The 11,729-nt window shown below is 40.0% G+C and overlaps 1 protein-coding gene across 1 annotated transcript in view; it reads left to right on the top strand.

The window, feature by feature from the left end:
• LOC749971 (collagen alpha-4(VI) chain-like) overlaps nt 1–11,729 on the top strand; it is a 57,348-nt gene that overhangs the window by 37,548 nt on the left and 8,071 nt on the right. Inside the window, 5 exon segments of the mRNA XM_063805292.1 lie at nt 3,303–3,848; nt 4,413–4,967; nt 6,755–6,865; nt 9,026–9,360; nt 10,607–10,685. Coding sequence (XP_063661362.1) covers nt 3,303–3,848; nt 4,413–4,967; nt 6,755–6,798 — 1,145 coding nt within the window. The 3' untranslated portion in view covers nt 6,799–6,865; nt 9,026–9,360; nt 10,607–10,685.

Below are 11,729 nucleotides of genomic sequence, written 5' to 3'. Positions count from 1 at the left end.
ATTTGATTAATTATGTAATTATAACAACAAAACTGCCATAAACAAGCTGGGGACAAACCCGCCTTCATCTTGGTAAGCTTGTTCTGTCACTGGTTGAAGCGGAACTTCAGGCACTCATTGTTTTATGGGAGCATCACTCATGCTTTACAGAGGAAAGGGAGAACATTGATTTATCTGGGAGTCACTAAAGTGGAGGTTGGTCAGGAGAGTTCCTACTACATACGCAGTTAAACAAAAAAACACACACACCAGAAAAAACATAGTGGTTAAGTGTATGCACTTTGGCATATGAATGCCCAAATTTTAAATCCTAGATTTGGCACTTACTGGCTGTTATGAAAATCTTTGTGTCTGTCTGTCTTCTAATCTATTTTTGTCTACCCATGCTAGTATTTCTTAGATTCAAATTAGAATCATAGATTTAAATTAGAATCATTGAAATGTACATAATTGAGGTAAAAATTCAAGGCTGTAATTACGTTTTCAAGGAAAAATCACTGAGCTTTTTTTCTTGTTAAACACTGTGATCTGGTAATTTCTTGATTACTTGTGCTGAGGTCTAGAAATCTGAAATATCTAAATAAATTTCTATCTTTCTCTTTGACCTATATTTTTAGTTCCTTTCTCAGTTCTAGGAATGAGAAACAAAATTGTTATAATGTGAATTTCATTTCCGTGTGCCTATCTGCCTATATTCTGTGGATGAGAAGGACAGAAGACGAGCACTACTAGTTCACAATATGAAGAGCTGAGAGTTGTTGTTGTTGTTGTTGTTTTTTGATACTGCAGAGAAGCTAAAAAGAAACTTGCAATCAGAAAAAGTAGCCCAAAGTCTAGATGGGTTGGGGAATTGGGTAGCCTAGAGGTAAATAGAAGCTATGATGATTTTACCAGAATTTTGTCTTGGATGATCACAATGATCATAATATCTACTATTTACTGGCCATTTGCCATGTGTCAGATACTCTGCTAAGCACTTTATGTGTATGATTGATGTGAATGCTCGGCAACCTCCAGACTGTAAGAAATATTCTCTTTCTCTTTTCCCCCAATCTGCTAAGACTGACAAGAATGTACAGTGCAGGCAATATTTAGGGTCCTCGGCTCCTCTTGACAATCCAAGGGCCCTGGATTATAGTGAAGCCTCCTTGGGCTGCTCCTATAGGGGCTAGCTGCAGAGATGCCCTTTCCTGCACAGTGGTCCTTTTCTCTGACGCTGGCAGCCATGTATGTGTCACCAGTGGATGCTGGAGTCCAGCAAAGTTTGGGTTTTTGCCTTATTTTTCCATAATTTCGCCCCTACTCTCCAGAATTCAGCAAACACTTACCATGGGGTAAATGACTCCTTTCTCTACCCGCTTTAAGCTACATTCCTTTCCAATGCATGCCCCTTTAGGATAGCATTGCCAGATGAAATATAGGACACCCAATTACATTTGAATTTCATTCATATAAACAACGAGGGTTTTTTAAGTATGCCGCACATATTGCATGGACCTAGGTCCTCCCACATGAAGACCTGAGCAGGGAGCCCAATTCCCACCTTAGACCACTTCCCTTTCAGCCGAGAAATGAAAAGGCTCTTCCTGGGGCCAAGGGAATCCAGAGATTAACAACTCAAGGCTGGGCTGCCCTTATTGAGAGGGAGTGGAGAAAATATATATGTATATTTTTTAGAGGAATCTGCTAGATGACAAAAATAATAAAACACCAGCTACTTTTAACTCTACATCTTTAATACTGAGCTCTGCTCTGTTTACATGATATTACTGTCTTCTCACAATAAGCTTACTGAGTAGGTGTCAACATCCTCATTTTATAGATCAGGAAACTGAGATGCAAGGGGGCCAAGCTTGCTAGTAACCGAGGAGACAGGATTAAATTTAGAGCCACTTGCCCTGGAGGCTGGGCTTTAACACAAGGTGACTGATTTAATTCAGACTTTTTTAAAAACAATTTCTTCTAAAAAAAAAAATGGGATACATGTGCAGAACGTGCAGGTTTGTTACATAGGTATACGTGTGCCATGGTGGTTTGCTGCACCTATTGACCTGTCCTCTTAAGTTCCCTCCCCTCAACCCACCACCCCCCAACAGGCCCTGGTGTGTGCTGTTTCCCTCTCAGTGTCCATCTATTCTCAATGTTCAACTCCCACTTATGAATGAGAACATGCGGTGTTTGGTTTTCTGCTACTGTGTTAGTTTGCTGAGAATGACGGCTTCCAGCTTCATCCATGTCCCTGCAAAGGACATTATCTCATTCCTTTTTATGGCTGCATAGTATTCCACGGTATATATTACCACATTTTCTTTATCCAGTCTATCATTGATGGGCATTTTGGTTGGTTCCATGTCATTGCTATTGTAAATAATACGGCAATAAACAGATATGTGCATGTGTCTTTATAGTAGAATAATTTACATTCCTTTGGGTATATACTCAGTAATGGGATTGCTGGGTCAAATGGCATTTCTGGTTCTAGATCCTTGAGGAATTGCCATACCGTCTTCCACAGTTATTGAACTTATTTACATTCCCACCAACAGTATAAAAGCGTTCCTATTTCTCCACAGCCTCACTAGCATCTGTTGTTTCCTAATTCAGGCTCATTTAATAGAGAATGTTTTAAATTAACTTGTCAAATTATTAAATTAAATTAAATTTTAGGATGTACACACTTTTGCCCATGTACTTAAAAAGCACAACTTGGATGGGAGGCAGGGATAATGGAATATGAAACAATTCATAGCTTCAAATGTGCTCTGATTTTACTTTCATTTCCTTAACTTCCCCATTTGAGAAATGTCAAGTTACATTTCCTTTGTGTCTTAAGTGGGGTTGATCAGAAACAGACTCTGAGACAATGATTTGGATGCAAATTATTTATCTGGGTGGTGATGCCAGGGGATGCTTATAGGAGAGTGGAGATTTAAGAACCAATTCGGGATGAGGAGTAATCTACAGGTTACTGCTACAGGCAACTGGGGACTCCGGGAAACCATGCAGGACTTACCTTAGAGTGGTTCTATGCAATGAACAAGGGAGCTGGGGTCTTTATCCACCAACCTCTGCCAGTTATTGGGTGGTGGCTGCTTCTAGACTCACTCCCAGGCATTCTGGTCTTCCTAGTGTGCCAGCTGATCATGCTCTTGGCCAAAGAGTACCTGTAGGCAGAGTCACAGGTGCTGTCAAGGGAACAAAGAGTACTGAGGGAATATGGTTGGAGATTGGGATCAATCGCTCTGGTTCTTCACCATCTCAGACTCTGTTATGATGGGTTCTTGCTTCTTTTTATTGCCTAGGTTGTGTGCACATCGAAAAGGCAGATATTTACTTCCTTATTGATGGGTCTGGCAGCATCTATCCAGAAGATTTTCTTGAGATGAAGGTGTTCATGAATGAAGTGATAAAGATGTTCTAGATCGGGCCCAACAGAGTTCAGTTTGGAGTCATTCAGTACTCAGACAAAATTAAAAGTAAATTTATCCTCAGCCAGTATCCCAGTGTGGCAGAGCTGAAGGTAGCCATTGATAACATCCAGCAGGGGGAAGGTGGCACCAAAACTGGTGAGGCCTTGAACAACATGACTCAGGTTTTTGCAGACACCAGCCGAATCAATGTTGCTCGATATCTTATAGTCATCACTGATGGTAAATCTTCAGACTCGGTGGCTGAGGCTGCAGAGGGATTGAGGGCAAATGGAGTTAACATTTATGCCATTGGAATAAGAGAAGCTAACATTGATGAGCTTAAGGAAATAGCTAAAGACAAGATATTTTTTGTGTATGAGTTTGATTTACTGAAGGACATCCAAAAAGAAGTGGTACAGGACATCTGCTCCTCAGAGGGTAAGACTTTTTCTTTTTCAATCTCCTTTCCCACCTCTCCAAGAATATGTACCTGATTTATTTAAGTAAGCTTCATTCTTTTATGCATTTTTTCCCCAAGACTGGATCTTGCTGTGTTGTCCAGGCTGGTCTTGAACTCCTGGGCTCAAGCAATCCTCCTGCCTCAGCCTCCCAAAGTGCTAGGATTATAGGTGTGAGCCACCACACCTAGCCAGCTTCATTCTTTAATCATGGATTCACTGGTTGGCAGCTTAGTATTGGACACTCAAAGTGACCACAACCTAGAATGAAGCAAGATGCTCAAGTTTTATATATTTATCATACAGCTGTATCTTATTTTGAGACTACTCTGAATTGCAGAGCAACTCTGCTGGGTTGCAGAATATTTGGTTCATTGAATTCCTCTTCCACTCCCTTCTAAAATATTTTCATGTTGTACATATGCCATTCCAGACTGTCCCTGGGGACTTGTAATTAATTGGCTTCAGATTCTTTTTTTGTTTTTTGGTTTTTTTTGGTTTCAGATTTCTAATGAATGTTCTGTTCTGTTTCCTTTTTCCCCAGCCTGTAAGAATAGTAAAGCTGACATTATCTTCCTGATAGATGGTTCAGAATCTATCTCCCCAAAAGACTTTGAAAAGATGAAAAGATTTGTGGAGAGCATGGTGAACCAATCTAATATTGGTACTGATGGAATTCAAATTGGCCTTTTGCAGTTCAGCTCAATCCCCCTGGAAGAATTCAGGCTCAACCAATACTCCTCAAAGGTGGACATTTACAGGGCCACCTTTGATGTTCAGCAGATGAGGGATGGCACCCGCACTGGGAAAGCTCTGAATTTCACTCTGCCTTTTTTTGACAGTTCAAAAGGAGGGAGACCCAGTGTTCAACAATATTTGATTGTGATCACCGATGGGGTGGCCCAAGATAATGTAATCATACCAGCCAAAGCCCTCAGGGACAAAAACATAATTATTTTTGCCATTGGGGTGGGAGAAGCCAAAAAATCGCAGCTTTTGGAGATCACTAATGATGAGGACAAAGTGTACCATGATGTAAATTTTGAGGCCCTGCAGAACCTGGAGAAGGAAATTCTTTCTAAGGTCTGTGATCCACAAGGTGAGTGACAGATAATTGTTACTTGATCCACAAGCTCATCATAGGTGTTAGAGATCCTATTGGTTCTCTTAATAAAGTAAAACTCTGATCCTTCTAACTAGGCAAGAAGGGGAGCAGGAGATCACCCTGTAGGGCCTGAACTCCTGACACTGTTGTTCACCCTCCCCTGGGGATTCTTTTAATCATTCCCATGGTTGTCATCACTTTGGCTTCTGAAGGCCTGAAGCTTCTTAGAACTCTGTCTCTAGGAAGTCCTCACAACTCCTCCTTTAATTCCTTATAGCATAGGCAAAACCAGATTGGAATGTGTAAACACAACGTGCTGAAGGTTTGGCCATGTCAAGAGGGAAATAGAAGCAGAGAATAATGTCAGTTAGACAGTCTCTCTCATGAAATAGAATACAGTGTCTTCTCTATGAGGCTCTGTACAGGGGTCTGCCTACTTTGTTGCCAATCTTCTTCCATATGGCCAAGGTCATCCTTAATCCCATTCCGTCTCCTCAAGTTTTTATCCAAAGCTGCAAGGCGCAAAGACAGGGGTTGTTCCTTTTGACAGTTGGGGTCCGCTTTTCTTCCCCAAGACTTGCCTTTCAGTGGGTGATTGAAGGGCTCCCAAACTTAAGCATACGTTTGAATCATCTAGGGATCTTGTTAAAATGCAGATTCTGAATTCAGCAGATCAGCATTCTGGATTTCTAACAAGCTCCCAGGTGACGCAGATTTTGCAGGCCTCATGATACATTGAGTAGTAGGATAGGATAGGAAAGGATAGGATAGGATAGGATAGGATCGGATTGTATAGTATAGTGTAGTGTGGTATAGTATAGTACAGTACAATGAAGCACAATAAAGCATAGTATAGTGAAATACAATATGTATGGTATGGTATAGTACAGGATAGCACAGAATGTGATAGAATGGTATAACTTCGAGCATAGCAAGGAATTATGTCAAAGGATATATAATGGAACCCATAAAACTCAAAATTCCTTCAAGTGATCATGTGGATACAGGAAATCATTTTGTTATTATGTCCCTAAATAGATGTGCATTTAATTGGATCTAGAAGGTTTTTTTTTTTTTTGGTAGTTTTAGGCTGAAAAGAAAAGGCTACTCACCTCTATGTTCTTACTTAACTGTGTGCCTCTTGATGAGGTCCTGCCACCTTCAGCCTTCTGCTGGGAGGCAGAATATGGGCTCTTGACATTTATAGAGCACTCTCTCATCCTTTATTTTACTTGATTTCTCACAAGTCTGAAATAACAAGCAGTATTTTAAGAAAAATCCTCTTATCAGGTAGGATGTTTTTGCCTACAAGTAATAGAAAACTCAAGTAAGAAGGACATATTTTATTCCATCTAACTGGCATTCTAAAGGCAGGGCAGGCTCCAGGTGGGGCACAATCAAGACTCTTACTTGTTTTTTTCCATTATGTATGTAGCACTATTTTTTTTTCCTTTTTTTAAAACTCAAGGTTGAATGCAAAGCACTATTTCTAATGTGTTAGATGGTATACATTCATCTAACATTCACATCAAACCCATGTGAAGCACGTGCTATCATTATGATACTCAATTTCCAGATTAAAAAAAAAAAACAAGAAGGGAGAGGTTAAGAAACATAGACAGGAAGTCATAGAGGCTGGGTTTGAATTCCCCAGCAGTTTGGTGTCAAAAGTTCAACCACTAAGCATTTTGTATGCCTATGAAGCCTCTGTATAAGAAACTAGGGCCATACCTGGGTCAAGATTTTTGTTTGTTTGTTTTGTTTTGTTTTTAAATTTTTAGACAGGATTTCACTCTGTCACCCAGGCTGGAGTGCAGTGGTATGATCACAGCTCACTGCAGCCTCAAACTCCCAGGCTCAAGCGATCCTTTCACCTCTAGCTGGGACCACAGGTGAGTGGACATCGGCTCGTTTTTTTTTTTTTTTTAATTTTATGTAGACACAGAGTCTCCCAGTGTTATCCAGGCTGGTCTTGAACTCCTAGACTCAAACAATCCTTCCTCTTTGTCCTCTCAAAGTGTTGGGATAACAGGTTTGAGCCACTGTGACTGGCCTGGGCTAGGTCTTATTTTGGAAACAGAGACTTAAGTTTGGAGGACTAGGATGAGAACCCTGCATTCCACCAAAACTTTGAAGTCCAATTTTCTAGGACATTAAATTAATATCTTTGCTTATATTGACAAAAAATATAACTACTTTGCAGTAGTCTAGCCAAATTTGAAAATCATCTGAAAAGAATGCACATGTACAATTATTTTTAAAAGAAGCATGAATTATGGCATGTCCTACATTAAGTAGTTCAGAGTTTTTTAGTCACCAAAGTCCTATTTTTTGTTTATATGCAGGTAGGTATTACACTGGGGAGAAGAGGAGATATAGGATTCAGCTTCTTTTTTCAGTTTATTTTGCCCCTTATAGTAAGTTAGGATTTATGTTTATCTTCAACTTTGTCTTTAAATTTTTTGATGAAATTAGCTAGACACTTTAATAAGGGCTAGACTCTAATTAATTATAGAATTCTAGAATCATCAACCTGAAAAAGACCTTAGAGATTACCTGGCAAGATTTAATCCTCTCCATTAAAAGGGAAAGAAATTGCTTCTTGCATTTGTCAATTATAGAACAGAGCCAGCTGGAAATGTTCCTGGTGAAAATGTGAATTAGAAATGTTGGAATAATATGCCATACTACAAAAAGGAAATTCCTTTTTTTCTGAAATTAGGTCCAATATAGAAATGGGATTTACATCTGTGAAGGCTCATTTTTATAAATTTGAATTACATATTTAAAAAACCAAACCAAACTAAGATATTTTATGTGAAAGGAGGAGAGGAAGGCATTTTCTGTCTTGGCAGTTCCAGAAATATATCTTACCAGCTAGCATGGAGTATGACATTTAAGGGACTGAATGCTCATGGCTCAGCTCTGATCTCAGGTTTTTGGGAAACTTTAAGCTACTGTCCATGGTGAATGGTCTACTACATATTTATTTTCCCTCAAATTGTTCCTCCCCATTTGCAGTTCTGTTCTTGCAGATTCCGATACAGGTATATAGATTCTGTTATAGACACAGATCCTTACATCATCATATACTCTAGTGTGTGATGATCTAAGGAGAAAATGTTGGCATGTCCTGGATTGCCTTGGACAGTCCTAAGTTATGCTTGTTGTGCAGAAGTAATTAATAGGTGCCCTTTTAAGGTTGTTACATTTTAATTCATCCAACCAGATTCTAACTCAGATGTGTCTCTGACCATCAACTTTTGATCCTTAGTGGAATTTTGTGCAAAATTTTATTATATACTGGTAAGTGTATAGGTATAGCCTGAAATATTAATTGGCCTTCAAATTCCAGAGAAAAGCTTCCCAAGAGGGCTTAACTATTTTTAGACATAAGAAACAGATAATTGGGAGTGATTTTTTCCTGACATTTTCTAATATGCTCCCATGCTGCTGAAACAAGGTATAGGCATGGGTGGTGAATGAGGAAAAACACTTTCAGGGAAGAAGGAAATAATTCCAGTTATTGTTGAAAGAGACTTAAGGCTCATTTATATCCTTTTCTTCATTGATTTGTCAAACATTTAATGAACATCTGTATTAGGCAATTGGAAAATTAGATGGCATAGTCATTACCATCAAGGAATCCTTGTTTAGTCGGGAAGGTCAAATAAAGTAACAATGAGCATGCACGGGCATTTAATAACTTAACATGAGGAGGTGAGGACAAGAACCAGAGAGTGCTTGGTGAGTGGGGTGGGGCGGACACTTGAACTACGACTTGAAGGACCAGACTGGGGTGGGAAGATGGGAAAAGACACTTTAGGCAAAGGGAATAGGATCTGCAGAGGCATAAAGCTATGAAACAGGATGTATTGTATCAATTAGCTTTTGCTGTGTAACAAACAATCCCAAAACTTAAACTACCACTATTTAGCTTATACTTCTGTGGGTTGGCTGGGGGTTTGTCTTTTAGGGCTGGATTGGCTGATATCTTCTGGGCTTAGTTATGCACCTGCAGATGACTAATTTTATTTTCTTCACCTTCAAAGGATGCAACCTGGATTTGTCTGTAGGAATTGATATCTCAACTCCTTCAAAGAAAGTTCAGCAGAAGCTTCAAGGGTTACTGCCAGAGCTGATGCAACAGTTGGCTTTACTTTATAACATCAGCTGTGGCATTTCTGATCAGATCGACCCAAGATTCCGCTACTTGGTTCCTGGCTCAAATGGCCAGCTTACCTTTGACTCAGACTTTGAAAAATACAGTTATGAGATCATCCAGAAGTTCTTGGTTCATCAGGCTGCCAGGAATAACAATATGGATGTGAACTTTTTGCAGTCCTTGGGAGATAATGCTATTCATCTCTCTTCTGCTAAAGTAAAGGTAATAAATGCTGAGAACCCTTGCTATGGAGCCATCAGGTAGGGTAGAATGGATAAGGCTTTGTGACCGAGGCCAACTAAATTGTTCTTAACTGGTGATCTTACACAGAGGAAAACCATCCTGTTACACAATAAAACCAACAAGAGATGCGTTTTCATTCAACAACAAATATTTTTTAAGCCCTAGATGTTCTATGCTCAATAATGCTAGTAGGAATATAAGAATAAAGTCCCTGCTCTCAAATTGCCCACGGTTTAGTGATTCATATTCTGCCATAACATAAATTCATTTCCAAGACAACTTGGAAGGTGTTTTAAGACTCCTTAGCTTTTTATGGTCACTCATTACCATTTAGAGTAGGCTTGCTATTTTTCCAGTCAGCATCTTGAACTGTCTTTAGTGAGAGCTATTTAGTACAGCTCACCCCTCAAGCCTCTCCCTCCCTTCTGCTGTCTCTGAACTATATACTCACAAAAGCCCACAGAGATGGAAAGCTTTTAAGTGATGTTTATCACATCACATAATAGGAAATGACATCCCCAAACTTCATAACTTAGATTTACGTTGTTATGCATCCAATGGATGTATTTTTTGACTAATATCATCCATGTTTTATTTTTTATTCCTGTTTTAAATTAAAAATTTCTTATGAGCAAATAAACACATTTCAATTGTAGAAAATACATTACAAAGTATAACAGAAATTAGCAACAACCACCCCCACATCTCCTCCCCTCCATCCCCGCCCACACTGCATACACCACACATGCACACACACCTCTCTGTTAATATTTTGCTATTTTTTGTTGATAAGGATAAATATTATAAGCATTTTTGGAAGGTATTTTTAAATAAGTTCAGCCGATTCAAATCCTCTTTTTTTTCCAGGGGGATGGGGAAGTTGAAATAAAGATGAATGCGTAATAAAAGAATAAGTAAAAAGGAACAGGGTGAAAGGCTAGGCATAACCAGAAAAACTCACTCTTGAATTTTAAAGAAATGTACAATTTATAATATCCACTTTATGCATTCCTTCTCCCCTTCCCCTCTGTTCCCTCCCTTCTTCCTCCCTCCTTCCCTTTCTTCCTTCCCTTCCCTCCTCTTCCCTCCTTTCCCTTTTCCTCCCCACTCTCACTGTCTTATTACCTTCCTTTTCTCTTCCTTCCCCACTCTCCCTCCTTCCTACTTCTCTTTTCTCCCTCCCTCCCTGTCTGGCTCTGCCAACCCCCTTTCTCATAAACAACAGGTCCTTTTAGTGTTTACAGATGGACTGGATGATGATTTAAAAAGACTGAAAAAAACATCGGAGTTTCTCCACAGCAGAGGTAAGTGCATAGGGTTGCCCAGTGTGGGCCTCCCTCCCTCCTCCCACTGGAACTGAGGCACTCAGCTCTCCAGATGGCACTGGACTCTATGAAGCTTCCTGTGTGTTCACCCAGTGCGTGGGGCTCAGTGCTCATGAGGCTGATGCCCAGTCTCATTCTTTGTATGAGCCAGAGGATGTTTTGGGGCTGAAACTCCCTGCCTTCTTCAACAATGTCCCTGACACTGACCGGGGTCTTCTGACTCAGACAGGACTAGCTTTTGAGGGTTGGAGGTTGAAGGTACAACTCCTACTTAAACGGTGAGAGGGGCTGTTTGTTCTTTTAGCCCAATCTGGGGTCCATATGTCGTTTTCTCCTAAACTCTGGAGTCAGTCTAAAGCTGGGCTCTGCTCTTTGCATTGTAATTCTGCCCTCTTTGCTCTTAATTCTTCCTCCTTCTCCATCTTCAAGAGCTCCTGCTGCTAGTCTATATGGCATCTTTGTGCAATTAGAGAAGGACATCAAATACACTGCATGGATGCAAGTGTATTGGGCTCCTGGGTGGTGAGGGGTATGCTGGCTGGATTTGGCCATGCATTAGCTCTCTCAGATGGGTGTTCTTGTGCAGCACAACTTGTTCAACTGTACACTATGACTCTCACCATTCCCACTTTGTGCCATGTAAAGGCTCAAAAGCAACCTGAGGATGCACAACCAGCAACTTGACTTGCTCAAGTTCCTTTCACCTCTTTTCCTCTTCAGTCGAGTATATTCAACATATTTTGCTGGGGACGATGTTTTCCATTGGTTAATCATGTGCTAGAATATCTTTTTATGACACCTTACTCCCATCTTAATTCACTACATAGATCGCCACTGGAAGTTTAAATTGTTGCATGTTTTCTGGAGGGGATTTGGGAGTATGTAACAAGAGACTAAACTTGGCTTACATGCTATGCTAGATCAGAAATTCCATTTCAAAGAATTTAGTTTTAAGGAATAATTAAGAATATGTACACAACTTTTAACCACACAGTTGTCAAGAAGCTTGTTTACCATAGCAAA

This window comes from Pan troglodytes, chromosome 2 (assembly GCF_028858775.2).
Source record: "Pan troglodytes isolate AG18354 chromosome 2, NHGRI_mPanTro3-v2.0_pri, whole genome shotgun sequence".
Classification (NCBI taxonomy): domain Eukaryota; kingdom Metazoa; phylum Chordata; class Mammalia; order Primates; family Hominidae; genus Pan; species Pan troglodytes.
The sequence above is the reverse complement of the archived record's forward strand: the minus strand, read 5'-3'. Positions and strand labels throughout refer to the sequence as shown.